Below are 21,481 nucleotides of genomic sequence, written 5' to 3'. Positions count from 1 at the left end.
CACTTCGACACGCCCAGGGTGGGGATCGAACCGGCAACCCTCCGACTGCCAGACAATCAGTCTTACCCCCTGAGCTATGTCGCTCCATTTTCACTTACAAGGCCTGAAACACTCCACAATCTCAACCTCAAGAATTGGTGCAAACTCAAGTCAGTTAAACAAACTAAATAATGGTTAGAATTGCAGTGGCACAAGGCACTAGCAGAAAACTGGATAAACTACATCAATAATCCATGAGCACATTTGGTGCTGATAGGCCCCTCCCACGCCAGGAAGTGAGAGGGGAGCTGAGCCGTTCCGCAGAAGTTTTGAAGAGTCACGGCGGATTCGCTCTTTGTGAAACGGGTGAGAGGGGTGAGAGGGGTGAGAGGGGTTCTGGAAGGCCGGTCCGAAAGCTCGGCGGCGCGACTGAGTGCCAGCCTCCCGCCCACCGCTGGACGCTGCGCGGTTGCCGTGGGGATGGGGTGCCCAGCCAGGGGGGAACAGTGGCCCGATTCTTCTCCGTGCCCCCTGCGGGAGTTCGGGGCCCGCGTCGGGAATGTCACTGGCAGGGCGGCGGCGGCGGCAGTGGCGGAGTGACTGGGCAGAACGGGGAGGGGAGAAAAGTGCTGTCCTGCAGATTTCGGTCTGTGCGTGGGACCCCTCCGCTCCCGCGCTACACAGAGGGAGGGGTCCGGCTGGGACGTCCCGTCGACAGGGGGGCATGTAGAATCTCTGCTGTACACACTCTTCTAGGTCCTCTGACTTGCGCATTCTTCTACAACCTCTGACTAATACATTGTTCCAGAATGTGTTTGCCTATGGCCTTTTCCCATTGGTTGGTGAAACTCTGATGAAGGCTACAAGCTGAATGGCACTGACTTTGACAGCGAAAGATCGGTTTCTGTCCTTGAACTCCCAGCGGGTTTTTATCCCCGGTGCTGTCGCTGGCTCCTCCGTGCACCTTGGGAGTTTTGCGAAGCGGTGCCAGAGCTCTCTGCCAACCCCTGGATCCGGTCTAACCCCCCCCCCCGCCCCCCAGGCAGAGCGGGAAAAGCAGGGACTGCACCGCGGTAATTCGGTAAACTAAGACACAGCCAGGGAGGGCTGGTTCTGATCAGCAGCTGACCGCGCCCCCCCGTCCCCCGGCTCGTTCTGCTCCTCCAGAGCGGGGGGCGGGCGGGCGGCGGGGGTGAACCGGTTGGCGAGCGCGTCCCCCTCGTCACGCCACAGGAAGGAGCGCGCCCTGCAGCGCAGGAGCGCCGAGAGATCTTATCGGACGGAGGCCGACGCCGAGGACACGAGGCTTCCAGAGAAACGCCGCGGGCGATGCTGGCTGTAAACAAAATGGCTCCGTTCGCCACATTTGGGCGGGGTGGCGGAATTTCCAGATTCCTTTCTAGAACGCCACCACTAATTATGCGGGAAGCGAGTGGCCCGTGGAGAGATCAGGCCCCCCCCCACACAGAGCAGTGCATGCTGGGAGACGGGCTCACCTCCTCCTGGGACGCGTAGTGGGAGGCCTCAGGGTCCACGGACCAGTAGCAGTAGTCGAACCCGAACTCCATCAGCCTCTCCCTGGAGTCCGCATGGCCGTCCAGACGTCCGTCCAGCTGCGGGAGGACAGAGGGACGGAAAGACAGGAGTCAGAAGCCGAGACTCGGACAACAAAGAGTTAAAAACGGGCCGTTTTCAGGCCTGGGTTCAGTCTGGTCATGTGACCAGCAACCTCTGCAGGGACACATCCCATTGGATGGGCAAGTGTGTCACATGCAATGGTATCAAACCATCGGAACAGTTAATTATTCTTACTAACGGGACAGTTCTGGGTTGAAAGCTTTGAAGGCACAGCATTATGAAAGATTTGGAACTACACAAGACCAAAATTTCATCATATTTCACATCCAAAATATCACATGAAACAAACACGACGGCGTGTTCACGATTTGTTATCACGGTTGGGAGAAACTGCGCGCTAACAAGGTGTGACCCCCAACTGAACCGAACACAACGGCGAGCGTGAGTCAGCCAATAAAGCGGTACGGTAATAAACTCAACCGCGCTGCGGCACGACCCCTCAGGTTCCCATCAGCCCTTATCAGAGCCACACGAGCGACGCTGACGTGGCCAGTGCGAAACAAGCACCGGCACGCCCGGGCACGGTGAGCGGTCGCTCCCGGCAACAGCCCTGTTTACGTGGCAACGCTGCCGTTGCGATGCTCGGGTCCACGTTTGCGGTCCTCCGGAGTTCAGGCTGCTTTCCCAGAGGGCTTTAGGCAGAAAGACAGCAGGTTACGGGGGTACGGGGGTACAGGGGAGAGGGAGCCAGGTTTGGAAGGAGCAGCTCACCTGCCCTAGGGCCAGTGCCCTAAACAAGGCCACCAGGAGGACCTCACCCTGGGGCCTAGTTGGGTTAAAGTCCAGTGTGTTGTGGGTAAGCTGGTACAGTCACGCTGAGACCCAGTGCGTTGTGGGTAGATGATGGTCATGAGACTGGTTATCGGCAGTCAGAGCAGCATGAGACTCACAGCCTGCATTGTGGGTGAGCTGATGCAGTCTCACTGACACCTGGGAGCTCATTACTCACAGCCCATTGGCTGGACACAAAGCTCAGGCCTACAGCCTGCAGCCCTGTTTTCACACCGAGCGTCGGCCTGGAATCAGAGGCTTAGACTGAGATCTGCAGCGTGAGGGGAGGTCTGACCACATCAGGCCTGAGCCAAGCCTCTCAATCTCTCTGTATCTCTCTCCCCCTCTCTCTCTGCATGTCTCTCTCCCCCTCTCTCTCTTTCTCTCTCTCTGCATGTCTCTCTCCCCCTCTCTCTCTCTGTCTCTCCCCCCCTCTCTCTGTATCTCTCTCTCCGTCTCTCTCTTCTCATGTCTCTCTCTGTCACTCCCCCACTCTGTCTCTCCCCCTCTCTCTTTGTATCTCTCTCTCTCTCCCCGTCTCTCTCCTCCTCTCTCAGTTTATTTTTCTCCCCCACTCTGTCTCTCTCTCTCTCTCTCCTTCTCAGCCACTACTTCTCTGTCACTATAGTTACATTGAGCCCATCACAACACAACTTGTGTCCCTGGTTTTAATTAGCTTCTTAGCCACACAGCCGCAAGCTGAAGAGAATCACAGCAGAAATGTGGTCCCTGTGTGCAGTGTTACAGAGTCACTTACACAGTTTCACATGCTTTACCCATTTACACAGCCAGGTGTTTACTGGACCAGGTTAAGGTTCAGAACCTCACCTGGGATTTGAACCTGCAGCCTCTGAGTTATAAAATCCAGTTCTCTAACCATTATACCACATTACACTGCGATGAAGAAAAGTCCTTGTGCTTACAGTGTGTGCTGGCATATCTGCACAATAACAAGGCAAGAACAGCCAAAAGTAGCAACAGCATCAGTGCAAAAATAAACCTTAGCAAAACAAACTAGGAACCAGAACTAAAGGAAAACAAACTATAAACAGTATCAGCATGGCCCCATCTCCCGCTGCATTCCTTCATCTGCTGCACTTCCTCCCTCTTTCACCTCTAACCTCATCCCCCCATCCCAGGGCTGCTGTAGACGCCCCCCCTCCCATCGCCCCACTGACCCACTTTCCAAAAACATGTTCCTCTCCCATACTGGCCAGGCCTGGGCCACTCAGCCTTCATCCCAGCTGGTGCTCATCACCTTTATCATCTCCCCGCAGCGGGACAGCACCTGTGGCTCCGCCCCCTTGACTAAACCCCGCCCCTCTCTGGTTTCTGTGCCATATGGATCTCAGAACCCACACACATGCAGCTCCGCCCCCTGGCTAAACCCCGCCCCTCTCTGGTTTCTGTGCAGTATGGATCTCGGAACCCACACACATGCAGCTCCGCCCCCTGGCTAAACCCCGCCCCTCTCTGGTTTCTGTGTGGTATGGATGTCGGAACCCAAACGCTGCTGAATCCAGCAGAATGAAAGGGCTCAGCTGCTGCACTAAGCCCAGAGCCCAGAGCCCGACTGGGCCTGTGAACCTGCCGCTCACAGCGGTGCATTTAGCCCCTTCTCCGTTATCCTGAGAGTGAACCCCCCCCCCCCAACTGCCTCACCCCCCCCCCGTCAGCACTGAGGGGTGTGAAACTCCCCCAAATCCCAGAAAAGCAGGTTCTCACTGCCTGCCCCGCTCTAAGGTGGAGAGGAAATTCTCAGAATAGCTGGGATTTTGGGCAGAACCCAAACACCCTCGCTCAGTGGAGCATAAACACCCTTTCTGACTCGGGACAGATGAGAGGCGTGTTAACGGCACCAGGGCTTTTTGGAGAGTCTGTGGCTGTGCTGGGACGTCCCGGGGAAGCAGCAGAATGCATCATCCTGATCCACTGTCTGCTGTATAAAATGGGATGGTGCTGAGACTGAACCCAAATGGCTGCAGTTTGTGTGTGTGTGTGCATATGTGTGTGTGAGTGTGAGTGTGCATATGTGTGTGTGTGTGTGTGTGTGTGTGAGTGTGCATATGTGTGTGTGTGTGTGTGTGTGTGTGAGTGTGTGTGTGCATATGTGTGTGTGTGTGTGTGTGTGTGTGAGAGTGTGTGTGCATGGGCATGCGTGCGTGTGCGCGCGCACGCGTGTGTGTGTGTGTATGTTAGGGATCTGCGCACTTATAATAAACAGCAGGGTAACTGTGCAGGAAGTGGCCGACCCTCACTGTAAACATCCTGCAGCTCAGATGCCCTCATCCATCCCCAGCCCCGCCCGCCTCCACCACCCCCCCGGTCCCTGGTCCCTCTACTTCACCGAAGATATCCTAGATTTGTGTGTGCAGACCTCTCTGATGTCTGAACAGACCACACTTATAAATTCTATCGGCCACTACTGCTTTAACTGGGGTACTCTACAGTGAAGAGTAAACAGCGCTAGCAACCAGAAAGATTCTGGGTTGTATCTTGAGGGTTTCACCACTGCCCCCACTTAAAGTACACACGATGCGTGACTATAATGTTCTTACCTGAACATTCTGATTCTGATATAACAATATTATTTGAAAGCAGTGAAATTCTAGAACACTGACTTCAAAGGGTTAATGGATAGCATGCAAAATACAGGTGCCCTGTTCAAAAAGAATGAGTGAGCATAAGTATTGACTGTATAATCACAGCATTAGCCTCATAAGTAGAAAATGACAGCATACCGCATTAGCACCGGCAGTCACACCCTGGGGGTTAAATCAGAGGTGATCCCTGCCATGGACTTCACTCACCTTCATGTTCCTGATCCTCACCACCTTGTCCTCCACCTGCACGGCTATCCGGCCGCCATCTTTGCTCTCCCTGTGGAGAGAGCGCACACACGTCAGCACAGTGCAGTACCCACACACACTGAGCACAAAAACCCTCCCTTTAAAAACACCCTCTTACAGGCGGGACAGACTAACACACAGCACAGATCGGCTCAAGTGGGGGTCTGTGGGAAACTCTCTCTTAAAAGATTTTCCGTTTTTCAAAATACATTATTTGTATTTCTGTTATTCATAATTGATATATTTTTGACTTTCAGATAAAAAAATTATTTCATTAATACAAGTGGGTTAAATTATAATCCATTATCACTGATCAACAAAGTTTTCAGTTTTTTAAGTTTGAGGGTGCACACCACATTTAATCTCTTTGAGCTGCTAATTAGTAGAATCAGGTGTGCCAAATTAGGGTTGAAACAAAAACCTACAGGACAGCAGATCCCCAGGAACAAGGCTGGGCAGCACTGGTTTAATTTCACGCACACACACACATCCTGATCCTGAACACACGCGTATGTCCTAAAATCTCGATCTCTTCCGGGTCTGCGTGTGACACTGCACATCGAGCCCACCGTTAGCCCGATGCTAGCTGAACGCTGCTCTCAACACTGAGGGACAAACGCAACGCAGGCATCCCCTCCACGGCAGATCGCACTGTGCAGGTCGCCATGGATACCTCAGGCACTCCGTGGGGACCCCCTTTAGCAGTATCTACCCACAGGGGTTTGAGCATCGGTCTGTTACACAACACATGCACTCTGTCACAGAACATAGATCCTGCCCTGTCAGCACAGCACACTCAAACCAACAGAGAGATCACACACACACACACACACACACACACACACACACACACACACACACACACACACTCACACACACTCACACACACACACACACACACACACACACACACACACACACACACACACACACACACACACACACACACACACACACACACACACACACACTGCTCTTCAGCTCGAAGAGAGAGCAGGAGCCACGAGTCTCTGCGTTTGGGCATAACGAACACAGCCTTCAGCACGTAGCCAGCAGCCTCGCTCCGCCCATTAAATATGGATGTGCTGGGATATCAGAGGGTCAAAGGTCAGGGAGGGGAAGAGGCATCATGGGCATGTGATTGCAGAGGGGCATGAGATGCGGTGCCCTGTGTCCAAATGAACAAAGGACTACAGAGAGAGTCTCCGCTACTGTCCATTTACCCAAATGCCACTGAGATAATTATATAAGGATTGCCTGTCATGTGCTAGGGTGCAATAATTCTGTTAATAGAGTCAATTTCTCAGCAGCCTGACAGTCAAAAACAACACTTTTGCTGCTTCTTGGCCAATTTGTAAGATTGAAGGCATACGCATAGCCGGCAGTATAAAATGCAGTCTTACAGCACAACAGATCTCACAGCTCACAAGTCAGTGACAGCACAGTATGTTTGTGTGTGATTGTGTGTGTGTGTGTGTGTGTTAGTGTGAGATGAGTGTAGGTGTGGTGGAGTGATAGAGTGAGTTGTGTTGTTATGTGAGTGTGTGTGTGTGTGTGTGTGTTATGTGAGTGAGTGTGAGTGTGTGTGTGGGTTATGAGAGTGAGTGTGTGTTTGTTATGTGAGTGTGTGTGTGTGTTATGAGAGTGAGTGTGTGTTTGTTATGTGAGAGTGTGTGTGTGTGTGTGGGGGAGCAAGGGAAGCCAGCCATGAACTCCAGCTGCAGATTCCAGCCTCTCTGATGCAACAGAGTGAAATCCAAGGCAGGCTCGCACGGCGGCCATGATGGAAACCCGCTCAGCACTGCTCACTGCTGAGAATGAGGAGGAGGAGGAGGAGGACGAGGAGGGACGAGGAGGGATGAAGAGCCTGCTGCGACTCTGGGTATTACAGCGCCTCTGGAACAGAAACCAGAGCGAGGTTCCACACCCCCCCCCCCCAGTCTCCCAGCCTCCCAGCGCCTCCCCATGTGGGTTTCTGCCCCACCCCCACGCTCCACTTAAATGGCGTAAACCTCAGGAAATATTTATATCCTGCAGTGGAAACAAACGTACTTTTCTGCAAACGTTTAGCTTCCCCCCCTTCCTTTTATGTGTGGAATAATTTAAAGCCCATAAAATTTCTAATTAATTGAGGTCCCTCCCAAAATAATACAATAATAAGCTACTAGAAATGTAAGGCCTATATTAATTGTAAAAAAAAATAATAATAATAATTCATTTTACTTCTTCACATGTGAAATTAACACGAATTAACACGAACACATGTGAAATTAATCCCCCACAGTTCTGTCTGTGCACAACTGCACACATAGAAATAATTCACAAATAAGCCAAATCGACAACTTGAGATTGATATTAAATGAATTCTAATTTCTGTGCTGTGGGGCCAAACCAAGAGAAGGAAAATGACAGAAGGAACACCGCTCGAGCTGTGTAACTGAGGAGTTCCCTCTCCTTACGGTCCAAGATCCTGCAGACCTACACCACACCATGACTCACTGTATAAACAACAGAAGAATAGCAGCACGAGTTCAAAGGGAAGTTCCGATTTCTTTGGGCACGTCAGTTTAAGTTGGGAAAACCCTTTCACTGTCCACCTACCGCCAAAAGCAAACAGGCAATTAGTCCCCAAACACCAACTCTCGCACAACACTAGCGGAGTGAGCAATACCACAAATCTGAGCACGCACGGGTAGGCCAAGCCGAATCAAAGCAACTCCGCGCAGTGTTTTTCGAGATGGAAAGGCAGGCAGTCCCAGGTACTGGCACCGGTGTGCATTCTCACACGGTACTGCTTTCAGACAAAGATCTGCCTTTCAAAGCTGAACTCAGCTTGCGCTGAGGCGAACTTCAGCGACATCACTCGAAAGCCTTTTCTTTCTCTATCCCACCCGTACACTTCTTGTCTAAAGAAAAGTAGAAGAAGTGGAACCACCTCATGCAGTCTTAATGGTAACAACCTCCATGATTAATACTTTATCTTGTGAAACCTCGACCCTGGATGTGTGTCCAGATGTGTGTTATCCGTATTCCTTACATAGAGGACTACAGATCCCACGCTGCCTGTGGGTCAGAAGGACGGTGCACAGTACTGACCCCCCAGTAATCGCACACTCTTTCGCTCTGTCATGCTTTTAAATACAGCATGCAAAATGACAGTGCATGCAAGTGACACGGCCATCCACAGGATTATCTCAGCAAAACAGGGAATGACCACAATGGCCAGGATGTGTTTGCACAGAGAGAGGGAGAGGAAGAGAGAGAGAGAGAGAGAGAGAGAGAGGTAACAAGCATGAATCTACATAACAGTAACAGTAAGCCATAGTGAACCAAGGCCTTTGTTATGCAAAACATATCGGATGCTTTTTTGCTGGAAGAACAAGGACGATGGACGTGGAGTTATGGGGACACAAACAAACAGGGGCCTGAAGTTCTAACAATGCGGCAGTTCATTTTTAACATCCCCTCTCTACCAGCCGGCTCCTCCCCCCTTCACCCCCCGAGAATTTAACTCAACATGCCGTTTCAATTTTGGCTAATGTTGGTAGGTGGGGCAGGGAGTTTTTTTTCTACTTTCTTTCTTGGGTCGGGGGTAGGCAGTGGGGGATCTAGGAGGGTGGGAACGGCCTTGTTTTCCTGTCCGAACAATAATATCCAGCCAGCCCAGGATCACTTTTTATTTTAATGTAAAAACAGAACTGAAAGGGAATTGAGGTCTTGCTGCATTAATGGGTGGCTGGCTGAATAACAGTCAGAGTATATGCACAAGGCTGAGATTTACTGGCCATTAAATGGCTACTAAAGAGTTAGACAGAAACCGAAAAGGGGGAAACACTAAGCCTAAATATTGCAAACAAATTTCTATTATCCAAACACTAAATTAGAGCAGTGTTCTGACAGTTGTACCACCTCAGTACACTCACAAGCCTTTGTGTCTATTGATGACTTCAAAGAGCCGACTTAGGAGATCATGTTAATTTACTGAAACAAAACATGCACTTGACTTTTGCCATTAACTAAAAATTGTCACCCTTAAATGGATGACCGATCATGCTGGCAGCTGCAATAACTGATATTTAAAAGGGGGTTTAGAATTGGTGGACACGTATCTGATAGCAATACAGTCAGAATATCAATAACGATTAATTAATAAATAAGACAAAAGGATGTTTCTCCCTGATCGAAGCCCGTGGGAGTCGGGACTTCGTCGGATGGTCCTCAGTAGGTGTTCTCGCCGACAGACAATACATCAGTCAGTCAGATGTCTAAGTCCATTTACTATCTTATGTTAATGTCTTGAATACGGATTAGCCATAATAGAGTAGCCTACTCCTACTAGGAGTCCTAGCGGTTATTATTACGCGCGTGAGGGAACAGGGCAAAGTGTTGACAGCGCTCATTCGGTTTTCCATTCCTAGCGCTGCTGTTGATTGGTCTCTCGGAAAGCAGTCTAGATTGTTAATTCGTGTTTATTTGAAACTTGCCTTAGTCACATAGACATCTTTAATATAGCGAACCCTTTTCCAACATCCCGAGGCTGCTAAAACTCGTTAGTACCAGTTACTCAACAGCTGTGATGATCAAGTTGGACAGCATTTTTTGACAAGCTGTTGAGCACTAAAAACAAAATTTAGAGCTCAAGAAAGCGCCTTGGTCCTGATATAACTGAAACTACAATCGTTTGTAGTGGACGTGATCAAACCATGGAAGAGGAAACATATCAAACGTCAACTAAATGATTGTTTTGATTCCAAATTTTACTGTACACCCAGTTAACGTTATTCACAGACTCGACCAACCACAGATTCGCTGAAATGGTACATTGTTTAACTTGAACAACTTTTAGATATGTGAATAATAACCAACTATTAGCAAGTAGCTGAATACATTTTCCAGCCGCTTGCCCTGCAAGACAACGGGCAACCTAAGAGTATACTAGCTATCTACCTGCCAAAGCAAAACGCTATCCGTCATATTAGCTAGATAGCTAATGCTGCTCCAGGAGATGTGTCCCTAGCTAGCGACAGTTGTTGGCAGCAGAGAAGGCGCGGGCTATGGACAGTTGGCAATTTTACAGCAAGTCTGACTAACTAGCCAGCTTGCTACATGTGACATCTTCCAGCGAAACAACGTTAATTAAAATGTATCATAGTTTAAGCAACTTTATTTCCACTTACCTAGCACTGAGTGGTCGAACTCGAATCGCGACTTTCACGTTTGCCATATTTCCCTTGGCGACTTTGTCAGATTTTCGTTTGGTGTATTGGAGGACTCGCCGAGGTTAACTCGAAATGGCAAGCTAACTTAGCTATAAGTTACAGGTTTCGCGAATGCATCAAAACCGCTAACTAGCTAAGCAAGTTAGACTAGGCAGAGACAAACGGGGGCAAAAGGACACCTCTGCCCCCCTATCTCATGCCATTTTTCTCAGTGAAGTCTGTTCGGTCGTCTGATGCCGTGTGTGAGACACACACTAAACTTCCTGCCCGGTCGGCGTCTGGGGGCTCACGGCGTGAGGCGGGGCTCAGTGTGTATGCCGTGCCGTCACTTCGCTGCAGCTGAGTCTGATTTTGTGTGAAGCAGTGAGCCAACTAGCTACGTTAGACTAGGTAAATTAGTGAAGGCAAATTCATCCAAATTAGACAGATACGAGCCTTTGATCGCGAATAACGGCGGTTCCAACTCCAGCGTTGGATTCCCCTGGGAAAATGTGTTTTCCTGCCTAATTACAATACGACTTCCACGCATGAAGGTCCGATAAGCTTCGAGAGAAGAGATTTTGTGGGATAAACAAATCCGTAACGAAGTCTGCTGGTTTGAGTGCATACAGATCAGCTAGATTTGACAGCAAAATATCCGACCGTTTATGTTTCAAGAACGTAACATAAGCGAGGTCACATAATACAAGACATCGAATACTTTATTTAATCTACACGCTGACTGTATTTTCGTTTATTTATTACATGTAACCCTTTTATAAATCGAATCGTATTTGCATTCGAATAGCTTCTACAGACTGTCTGTTTGTTTTAAATATATATCACAAAGGCATTCTCGTTAAGTGGTGACAACAACTGAGAAAATGTTAGTGGATGCAACGGTATTGTAAAAATGAAAGAATTACCTTTCAAGTAGTCTAAAATATCTTTATTATTTATTCATCACAGTATAGGGAAAAAAAGTTTAAAAGTGGTACTCAAATTACAGGTCCAATATGAACTACAAATGTCCATCACAAATGCATTTAAAAAGCATTCATGGGATATGCATATCGACAAGGCATTCAGTACAAAACCAAGACTGACAATCGCTAAGCAACTGAAGAAACACAATTTTAAAAGCGGTCCCATAGATTCTCCAAACAATAAATAAGACAACATAATGTGTTCAGCCCTACAACTTGTGTTTAGTGGAAATGTGCATATTTCTTTTTTCATCGTCTCACATCAATCTGTTAAGTCCTTATCTGGGTTAATTTCTGATTTCATTAGCAGTGCATGGCCCACCCAGGCAACTCTGAAGTGCTAATCCTGTATACCGGAATTTGAGTCCAGGGCCTTCATTGTAAAGTGAGGAAGACCTCCAAATGCTTGCCAAGAATGAAGGACTAGAGGTGGACACACCTGTGGCACAGGTCAAAACAACGCTCAGACTTCAAAACAACACCTGCAAGAGGGTCACAGTTGGATATGTACACCTCTTAGAGCAGGGCAGGGGTGTCAAACTCCAGTCCTGGAGGGCCGCAGTGTCTGCAGGTATTTGTGGTTTCCTTTCAACCAGCAGCCACCGAAGGCCTCGAGAACAAGGTCTGTGGACTCTTTAGCCAATCAGTGACTTAAATGAATCACTTGTGCTGAAACACTGAAACCCAGCAGACACTGTGACCCTCCAGGACTGGAGTTCGGCACCTCTGTCTTAGAGCATAGGTGTTCCCTCTGCAGTCAAGCTGTCAGAGCAGGGGCACTGCTTGCTCCCTGTCGGCGTACTCCCCCTGCTGGTCACTCCGAGCTCTGCAGAGTGTCTCTGTGAGCAGGAGAGGGGAGGGGCTGAGACAGAACCGAGGACAACTCCTGAATTCTCTCCATGGAGTCCTGAAAGACAGGGAGTGTAGGCCAGATAAACAAGCACCTTACAGGTTTGACATCAAACAGAAACAGAAAGTTCAATTCAACAGTTTTGTTCACAGATATTCAGTTTTTTTTTCATAATGCAGTGATTTGTGTATAATGCGTATATCGCAAACGTGTGTGTTTGTGCTCCACTTACTGTTGGCCAGGTCAGCTTAGACAGGCTGCTGCGATGAGCTAGCACATCCTCCTCTCGTAGCAGCCCCTTCTGCAACAGCTGCCGGACCAGGAAGAGGAAGTTCTGCCACTGCAGGAAGAGAGAGGACAAGTGCCAAATTAAGTTAACATTTAAAATATGTTAAAATCCAATTTACAGCTTTGTTAGCACGTGGATACACACACACACACTCATGTGTACTGGATTGCATATCCTGTAATCCCAATGCGAGGTACCTACTTGATCTCATACAGGCCTGGCATGGTTTATGTGTCAGGTCATGTGACTCACCAGTGTGGTGCTAGCACTGAGGACGGCAGCCAGTGACGTGTGGCTGAACAGCAGGTGCAGAGGTGCTGGGGGACACGGCTCTCGCCCCCACAGCTGAACCAGCTGTTCCAGAAGGGCCCTGGTGGGACAGCCCCGCCCTGTTCTGGAGTCATCCGCAGCAGCGCCCTCTACTGGCGGGGTCAGGGACAACTCTCCAGACACTGCGCCCACAACAGACACAAAGTCTCAGTCTTCTGAACCATCGACACTCTGCAGATAAATCCATTAACCCACCCGCAGGATACAGATCTCACACTCTGCCTCCGACACCAAAGGAAGGCCTTCAAGATTCCATTTCCACGACCGCCCGTAAAACTACGATAGCTCGTGTAGAGATGCCATCAATCATCCTGAAAATTAATTCTATCCCAGGCATATCAGTTTCTAAGGGTACACTTTACATGCAGCGTGGACCTGCAGAGCTTAGCAAAATAAAAAATAAAAAAACAATCATCAAAATCTCTCAACAAAAAAAAAACATTCATGGACTTCAAAGTACCTTTTATTAAAGTGTTTTATGTTGAACACTCTACTCCTTTATTTATTTTTTCTCCGAGGACTTAAAACAATTTTCGCGGAGCCCGAGACCCCTGAATTTATGTACAAATGCAAAGTCTGGCCCGCCTGCAGCTGGCCCCGGGGGTCTAATCTCCCCGTTTCGGGTTCCAGGCTAAACTCTCTCACGGTTCTCTCCTGCGCTCGCGCTCATTTTAAACAGATGGAAAAAACTGCTGAGGCGCGGGACCCTTCGAGAGCGGGGACAGAGCAGGAATGTGTCCCGCCCCACCAACCAGCCACGCCCCCCCCCCCCCAGCCGGGCTGGCCCCGCCCCCTGGCCCCACCCCCAGCTGGGCTGGCCCCGCCCCCTGTCCCCACCCCCAGCCGGGCTGGCCCCGCCCCCTGGCCCCACCCCCAGCCAGGCTGGCCCCGCCCCCATCTCACCCAGACTGCAGGCCAGCAGAACACTGCAGCGCACCAGCATCTGCTCGGACATCGGGGACAGGAACTGTGGGCGGAAGAGAGAGAGGTGAGGGGGGGGGTAAACCAGGCCTGTCAGTCAGCAATGGGCTCGCCTGTACACTGTGAGTATGGGGGGGGGGGTTAAGGGCCACGTTAACAGTGTCTGAGTCCCGTACCTTCCTGCAGCTTAGCGTCTGTCCCAGTCTCAGCACAAGGTCCTCTAGGGACTGAACACTCTGCTGCTCCCCCTCACATCTGGGACCTACGGTGATGCTCAGAACCTCCTGTAACAGACACACCATGGCCATCATCACCACCATCATCATCATCGCCACCACCACCATCATCATCTTCACAACCACCATCATCTGCACCACCACCATTATTATCATCATCATCATCACCACCACTACCACCACCACCATCATCACCACCACCACGTGCCACCATCATCATCACCACCACCACGTGCCACCACCATCATCACCACCACCACCACACGCACACACACACACACACACTACTCATTGCCACAAACTGCAGTGAGCGGGTTCAGCACCTTGATCTCGATGATGACGTCTGACGGTAGGGGGGCGCTGTGGGTGCAGTCCTTGGGGCACAGGGCGCTGGCGTCCTCTCCCTGGGGAGGGGGCGGGGGCTGTGGTTTGGTTGCCCCCGCCGTGACCCCTTCCCCCTCCCCGGGTGTGGAGGGTGGGGCGGCGGGGAGAGTCTTCATCACACGCTCAAACACAGCCTTCCACTCCCGCTTAATCAGGGCTGGGGGGGGGGGAAGGGGGGGTCGGCAGGCTGTTTTATTACTGCAAGGCCAGTTATGCTCTGTGATATCTGATATCCGAGGTCTCTTCACAGCCACAAGGTTAAAACAATGTTTGTTTTTGGCAGAACACTTCATAATTTGAAACAGCATTCGGCAATGTTGAAATGCACAATGTTCGCCACTAGGGGGCGGGTGCATCAGCCTTACGCCTGAACACAGGGTCTACATTTTCATTGCAGTATAGGTGATCTCAGTCTGAAGCAACCTGACATTTTAGCTCCAGCTGAATTGTAAGCTGTACTGTTCTACACCTGAGAACAAATCGCAGAACAAGACGTACGAACACCAGACGGCAGTTATCCCCCAACGCTGTCACGTCCAGCTGCTGGGAGCATACCCGGACGGACGCCCCGCCCCTTTCGCTACCTGTGATGTTGGTGGACAGCCAATCAGAGGCTTTCTCGGTGGCCAGGCGCACGGTGATCTCCTCTGACGTGGTGAGAACCTGCAGAACACACAGGACATTTAAATGACGTCTTATTTACCACACAAATACACACGCAGAGGTCGTTTTATTTATCGCTCACAAATACACACGCAGAGGTCGTTTTATTCATCACTCACAAACACACACGCAGAGGTCATTTTATTTATCACTCACAAACACACACGCAGAGGTCTGCAAATTCACAGCGCGTCAGAGACAAAGACGTTAAGCGTGTCTGATACAATAACTGTCAGAAATCAACAGTTTTCAGGAAACTCATCATGTGTGTTTAAGGCTTTAATGGCATTGTACTGGTACACTTCTATTGGACTGAACTTCTAAGTTTGTTGTTACACTGATACTGATATTTTCTGCACTGCAAACAATGTGTACATCACGCTATAGTGTAATCCTCTTGTATTTCTCCTAACAGGCTTAACTAGTTTATCTAACTAGTATCCAAGGTCTTCACATTCATCAGAGTATTCACCTGTAATGTAATGTAATGTACTGTAATGTCATGTAGGCTACTGTAATGTTATGTAATGTAGTGCACTGTAATGTAATGTACTGGGACTGGATTCAGTGAGTGACTCACTGCTGGGGAGGTCTCCTCAGGCAGCAGCACGCGGATGGCCTCTGGGCCCTTCTCACTGCAGAACCTGAGGTCAAAGGTCAGAGAGGGGCGGGGTCACTGCCATGCAAGCAGCAGTCTGCCAGCCACATACAAGGTCACATGGCAGTGTACCATCCAATCAAAATATTACATTAAACAACGTGGGATAACATGGAACACTTAAGAGCCACCGTAACACTTGGACCCATACGTCGCGATCAAAAGTGATGTCACAGTGATGTCACACCTGGTGCCGCGCTCCAGCGCCTGCCTGCCTCCGTCGCACAGCTGTGCGCACAGAGAGTCGTTCAGCTTCGGCGCGCTGGCGTCCTCCGAGCCCAGCCTCTCCAGCAGGGTGCGCTCTCCACTGCATACCAGCTCTGAGACCAGCGTGGCCCTGCCGCCAGATACACACACACACACACACACATACACACACACGCATATACATACATACACACACACATACACACGTATATACATACATACACACACACATACACACGCATATACATACACACATATATACACATGCACACACGCCCATACACACACATGCACACATACATACACATGCATATACATACATACACACATATATACATACATGCACACACACATACACATGCACACACACGCCCATACACACACGCACGTACATACATACACACACACACACACACACACACGCACATACATACATACACACACACACACGCACATACATACACACACACACACACACACACAGGAAAAAGTGAGTCACCCACATTAGACACAAGGCTGAGTACACAGCACTCACAGTGATAAGGCCTAAATAAACACAGCTGTGACAGACCCTGGTCTTTCACACACAGAGACACAGTACAGGAGGCGTTGGGACTGACTTGATGTGTTTGACACAGTTGGACGCCACCCTTTCAGCCACAAACTCCACGGTGCGGCGCAGCGACGGGGGCTGGTTGTGGAAGAAGGCCTGCTCCAGCTCCACCTGCAGGGAGACAGACAGACAGACAGTCACATAAACAGACAGGAAAACACACAGAGACAGACAGGCAGACAGTCAGTCACATAAACAGATAGACAAACACACAGAGACAGACAGACAGACAGAAAGTCAGACATACACAAAGATAGACAAACAGACACACACACAGACAGCCAGGGACAGACAGTCAGAAACATGCACAGATAGGCAGACAGACAGAAACATGGGTGGACAGATAGACAGTCAGACTGACAGACACATACACAGATAGACAGAAAGTCACCCGGATGGAGACAGAGACAGACAGACAGACAGACAGACAGACAGGCAAGGCAATTTCTTTAACATACGCAGATAGACAGACAGTTAAACAGACACATACACAGATAGCGACACAGCAGACACCAGATAGACAGACAGACCACAGAATACTACACAGACAATGCAGACAGAAGTACAGTGAGAACCAAATCCCCCCACACCCAGCCGCTCTGCCGCACACCTGCAGCTTCTGCTGGGATCTGGTGCTGGGGGGTCCCCGGGGCTCGGCAGAGGTGGGGGTGATCTTTCGGATGAGGCCCCCGCTCTTGGACGTGCTCCCCGCCACGAAGGCGGCCAGCAGCTTGCGGAACTCGTCTAGGAGAGGAGAGGGACGGAGCAGAGAGGAGTGAGCGTACAGAGCGAGGGGTAGCAGAACAGTAACCCAAAAAACCCACATGTGTGAGCGGCGCGCACTCACTCAGGAAAGGGCAGCAGGTGTAGAGGAGCTGCTGGTCCACCAGGGGGAGACAGTCCTGCAGAACAAACCAGGAGACAGGAGCACCAATCACAAGACATCCCACACTTCAAAGCAATGATGCTTAGTCCTGGAGAGCTGCAACATGTATTGTTTTTTTATAGCTGTGAAGCACCTCATGGATCTGGCTTGTAACTCACTCACTCACTCACTCAGCCACTCCCTCACTCATTCATTCACTTACTCAGTCCCCCTCACTCAGTCACTCACATTTAGCAGGCAGAAGATTCTCCACAAGGGGGAGCTATGAGCACTCAAGTAGCTGAATAGTGCTTAGCATCAATGACACCACGTGTCCTCGTTCCACCTTAAACTGCACAGACAGGAAACCATGTGAGGTGAGCAGCTTCAAGTGCTCAGTAACAGAAACAACCAGCGAAACCCTCCAGGTCCAGGGCTGAGTTCCCCTGCTCCAGGGAGGCCTGGGTGAACGATCACGTCTACAAGCCACAACGCTGCGGTCCCCCAGAGTCAGGGCTGAGGATGTGTTCACTCACCAGCCGCTGGGCAACAGCAAGCTTCTCCACCACCTCAGTCTCCTCCTCCTCCTCACTGCTGAAGAACAGGTCCTCTGGAAACACAGGAATCTGACACAACATGGGGGACAGAGAGAGAGAGAGTAAGGATGGGGGGAGAGACTGTAAGAGAAATAAAAGAATGAGATGCTGTTTTATGTGGTTCCTCCTCACATGCGCTCCTCACCTGGAAGAGCCAGCCCAGGACGGCCAGGATGAGCAGCTGGTTCAGGTAGCACCCGTCCCTGTCCCTGTCCCCGTCCCGGGTCAGCACCATCCTCCTGGGGAACACACTGCGTCAGGGGCGGGGCATCGCTCCAGCTCAACATGATCACATGCGCATCCACAACAACCAATCAGCTGAGAGCACACCCAGCATTTAAACCAATCAACTGAGAGCACACACAACATCTGAGTGATAGCTTCAGATGTGCACATTAGCTCTGTGCTACACTGTGTGTGATACCTATAGAGATTAGCCCTGTGCTACACTGTGTGTGATACCTATAGAGACTAGCCCTGTGCTACACTGTGTGTGATACCTATAGAGATTAGCCCTGTGCTACACTGTGTGTGATACCTATAGAGATGTGTACATTAGCCCTGTGCTACACTGTGTGTGATACCTATAGAGATGTGTACATTAGCCCTGTGCTACACTGTGTGTGATACCTATAGAGATGTGTACATTAGCCCTGTGCTACACTGTGTGTGATACCTATAGAGATTAGCGCTGTGCTACACTGTGTGTGATACCTATAGAGATGCAGCAGCAGGCACAGGGCCCTTCTGTAACAGAGCAGAAACGGTCCGCTGAAGTCCAGCATGGAGAGGAACTCCACCACCCACGGCACGTCGCACGTGGCCGTCCGCGCCACAGCGAGCGACCTGCCGCACGTCCAGAACGGGAGGTCTGTTGGGGGACAAAGACAGACGTAGCAGCTGATTTGGAAGCCTTTGTAAAAAGCGCTTTACAAACTGAACTCAATTGAATCAAAATGAAGCTCCACTCTACAGGGGGTGTAAGTACATCTAGTGATATCCAATGACTTTTAAAGCATGTTCATGTAGCGTGTTCCAGTATAAAGAGCTTCTATGGCCAGCAACAAAATAAGAGGAAAGAGAATATTGACATAAAATATTACGTATATATAAAAGAACAGAAGATCATTATTCCTTATTTCAGTAGCTGAGGTGAGACAGCCCCACCTTGCTGCGGAGGGAGAGGGAGGCCTCCTGGATCTCCCTGGTGGGGGGCTCGGAGGTGCGGTAGGGCAGGAAGGAGATGAACCCCAGGAACTTGGCCAGGAGGCGGGCGGTGAGGAGCACGGAGGAGAACCGCTGCTTCTCGTCCTGAGGGAGGGACGCGAACACAAGCGCACGCGGTGCACCCCACGTTTCAATAAACACTCAAAATGTAAGAGCCTGAGGTGGGCGCCAAGCTCCGCCCACTCTCACCTGCCAGATGTTCCCCTCCCCTTCTGAGTCCTTCCTGTGCCATGTCCCTCCTCCTGAGCCCCTTCTCACCTGCCACTCATGTCCCGTCCTCTGAGCTCCCCCTACCTGCTCCCATAACCCTCCCCTACCCTACTACATCATAAGCATTTAGCAGACGCTCTATCCAGAGCGACTCCACTACATGCTTACATTGTATCCATTATACGCTGGTATCTGAAGCAATTCGGTTAAGTACCTTGCTCAAGTACCGCAGTCCTACCGGTCGAACCTGCGACCTTTCGGTAAGCAGTTCTACACTGTGCTACCCTCCTCTGACCGCCTCCTCCTGCTGTTCCATATCCCCTCTCCCCTCCCTCCCCCTGGCCCCCTCACCTGCTGCTCATGCCCTCTCTGGCCTGCCCTCACCTGCCTCCAGCCCCCTCCCCCTCCCTCTGCGCTGCGTCCAGCCCCAGGTTGTCCTCCTCGTCCAGCCGGAGGAGCTGCTGACACAGGCTGTCCGTCAAGTGCTGGTTCAGCTGGCAGCTGAAAGAGGGGGGCATGGGGGGGGGTCAGGGGGGGTCAGGGACATAGTGATTAGTGTGGAGTTCATTTGAAACTGACTCGCCAAGCCAAATGTTTGTACTGTTTGTAATGTAATGTTTGTTTGATTTTAGCCCCCTTCCCCCACACCCCACCAGGTAAGCCCTTTCAGAAAATGGGTACAGGTGGAGCAGTAAAGTTACTCATTAACACAAAGGAGCAACCTTTGAATTTTGTGTTTCTTGTTTCCTTGCCCCAGACGGGCAATGCTGTAATTGTGTTGCCCAACAGCCCCACCTGCTGGCCGACTGCAGGAAGTCCCTGAAGAACTCCTGGTACCCGGGGAAGGAGGGAGGGGGGCAGGGTCCCAGGAGGCCCTGGGGCTGGATCAGCCGCTCCTGCAGGCGCTTGAGCCGCCCCAGGCTGTCCGCTCCCAGCATGCCGAGCAGGTCAGGGTCCGGGGCGTCGCCCGGGGAGCCCAGCACCTGAGGACCCTTACACATCTGCACCGGAACGAGAGAGAGAGAAAGAGCGTGGGTGTGTGTGCGCATGTGTGTGTGCATGTGTACATTTCTTCGGTTGAGTGTGTGTGTGTTTCTCACATTGTCGTTCAGGTTAAGCGTGTGCACATCAGTGTTTCTCAGGCTGTGTGATTGTTAGGCATGTGTGTGTCTCGGGGCGTTTGTGTTGTCGCGTGTCTCGAGTATCTGTGTGTGTATGGACACCGCCAAGTGCAACTGTCCATGAGGAACACAAGCACCCCCCCCACCCCAAATTTCCTCACCTGAACCAGCTGCTTCTGGAAGAGCCGCGCAAAGTGGGCGTGGTTTCCTGCCGCGGTCAGCTGACACACCATCCCCCTGAGACAGGCGTGCGACAACAAAAATGGTGCTCACGCTCCGGAAAGGAGGAAGACGGGCGGAAAAGCGAACTCCAGAGGAGCGCGCGGCGGAGGGGCCTCACCTGACCCTGGATCCCAGCGCTCGCTCGAAGTCCCAGCCCTGCCCGCGGTGGCAGTCCTCCCACTCCCGCAGCAGCTCGTAGAAAATGTCCCTGCGGCACACGGCAGCGCCGTTTACAGTCTCACCCGTTACTATGGCAATCGTTTTTTTAAAGCGACAAAACAGATTTTTTTTTCAATTACATTTTTTTAACAAGACCAGGTCAAAACCTAGTGTATGGCTGGACCTAACACGCTTCATCCGGCCGACCAATGGCGTAACTTCATAACTCGGCCGACCAATGGTGTAACTTCATCACTCAGTCACTCAGTCACTCACAGACATTCGCGTTTATAGGGCTGGCCCCGCTGTTGCGGTCCAGCCAAAAAATGTTTTAGAATCTGCAAGCCAGTATTCGTTTGATTGAGTAAATGGTCCCCCGCTTGACCACCCCCCCATTTTAAAGGCCAGTTTAGATGAAGCCCGCAGCAGCAGGGGCTGCTGGGTAGTTCATCGTGTTCAGGGCGCCAGGGTGTGGTACCTCTGCTTCTTGAAGGTGTGGAAGGCCCGGT

General features: G+C 50.7%; 2 protein-coding genes across 2 annotated transcripts in view; both read right to left on the bottom strand.

Moving 5' to 3' along the window:
* Positions 1-11,073, bottom strand: part of stard9 (StAR-related lipid transfer (START) domain containing 9) — a 46,960-nt gene extending 35,887 nt beyond the window's left edge. The window contains exons 1-3 of the mRNA XM_064307992.1: positions 10,415-11,073; positions 5,199-5,268; positions 1,476-1,592 (exon numbers count right to left, since the gene is read on the bottom strand). Of these exons, the coding sequence (XP_064164062.1) occupies positions 1,476-1,592; positions 5,199-5,268; positions 10,415-10,461 (234 nt within the window). The 5' untranslated portion in view covers positions 10,462-11,073. The remainder of the gene's footprint in view (positions 1-1,475; positions 1,593-5,198; positions 5,269-10,414) is intronic.
* Positions 11,074-11,369: 296 nt separating this feature from the next.
* Positions 11,370-21,481, bottom strand: part of cdan1 (codanin 1) — a 14,659-nt gene continuing 4,547 nt past the window's right edge. The window contains exons 8-29 of the mRNA XM_064311088.1: positions 21,451-21,481; positions 20,932-21,021; positions 20,753-20,828; positions 20,266-20,471; positions 19,855-19,971; positions 19,769-19,793; positions 19,194-19,338; positions 18,748-18,907; positions 18,179-18,272; positions 17,974-18,063; positions 17,420-17,474; positions 17,183-17,316; positions 16,580-16,683; positions 15,940-16,089; positions 15,675-15,738; positions 15,016-15,094; positions 14,371-14,588; positions 13,988-14,095; positions 13,794-13,857; positions 12,813-13,012; positions 12,504-12,611; positions 11,370-12,328 (exon numbers count right to left, since the gene is read on the bottom strand). The exon at positions 21,451-21,481 is cut by the window's right edge and continues 79 nt beyond it. Coding sequence (XP_064167158.1) covers positions 12,236-12,328; positions 12,504-12,611; positions 12,813-13,012; positions 13,794-13,857; positions 13,988-14,095; positions 14,371-14,588; positions 15,016-15,094; positions 15,675-15,738; positions 15,940-16,089; positions 16,580-16,683; positions 17,183-17,316; positions 17,420-17,474; positions 17,974-18,063; positions 18,179-18,272; positions 18,748-18,907; positions 19,194-19,338; positions 19,769-19,793; positions 19,855-19,971; positions 20,266-20,471; positions 20,753-20,828; positions 20,932-21,021; positions 21,451-21,481 — 2,411 coding nt within the window. The 3' untranslated portion in view covers positions 11,370-12,235. The remainder of the gene's footprint in view (positions 12,329-12,503; positions 12,612-12,812; positions 13,013-13,793; positions 13,858-13,987; positions 14,096-14,370; positions 14,589-15,015; positions 15,095-15,674; positions 15,739-15,939; positions 16,090-16,579; positions 16,684-17,182; positions 17,317-17,419; positions 17,475-17,973; positions 18,064-18,178; positions 18,273-18,747; positions 18,908-19,193; positions 19,339-19,768; positions 19,794-19,854; positions 19,972-20,265; positions 20,472-20,752; positions 20,829-20,931; positions 21,022-21,450) is intronic.

This window comes from Anguilla rostrata, chromosome 1 (genome assembly GCF_018555375.3).
Source record: "Anguilla rostrata isolate EN2019 chromosome 1, ASM1855537v3, whole genome shotgun sequence".
NCBI lineage: Eukaryota > Metazoa > Chordata > Actinopteri > Anguilliformes > Anguillidae > Anguilla > Anguilla rostrata.
Note: the sequence above shows the minus strand (reverse complement) of the source record. Positions and strands in the feature narration are given on the sequence as shown.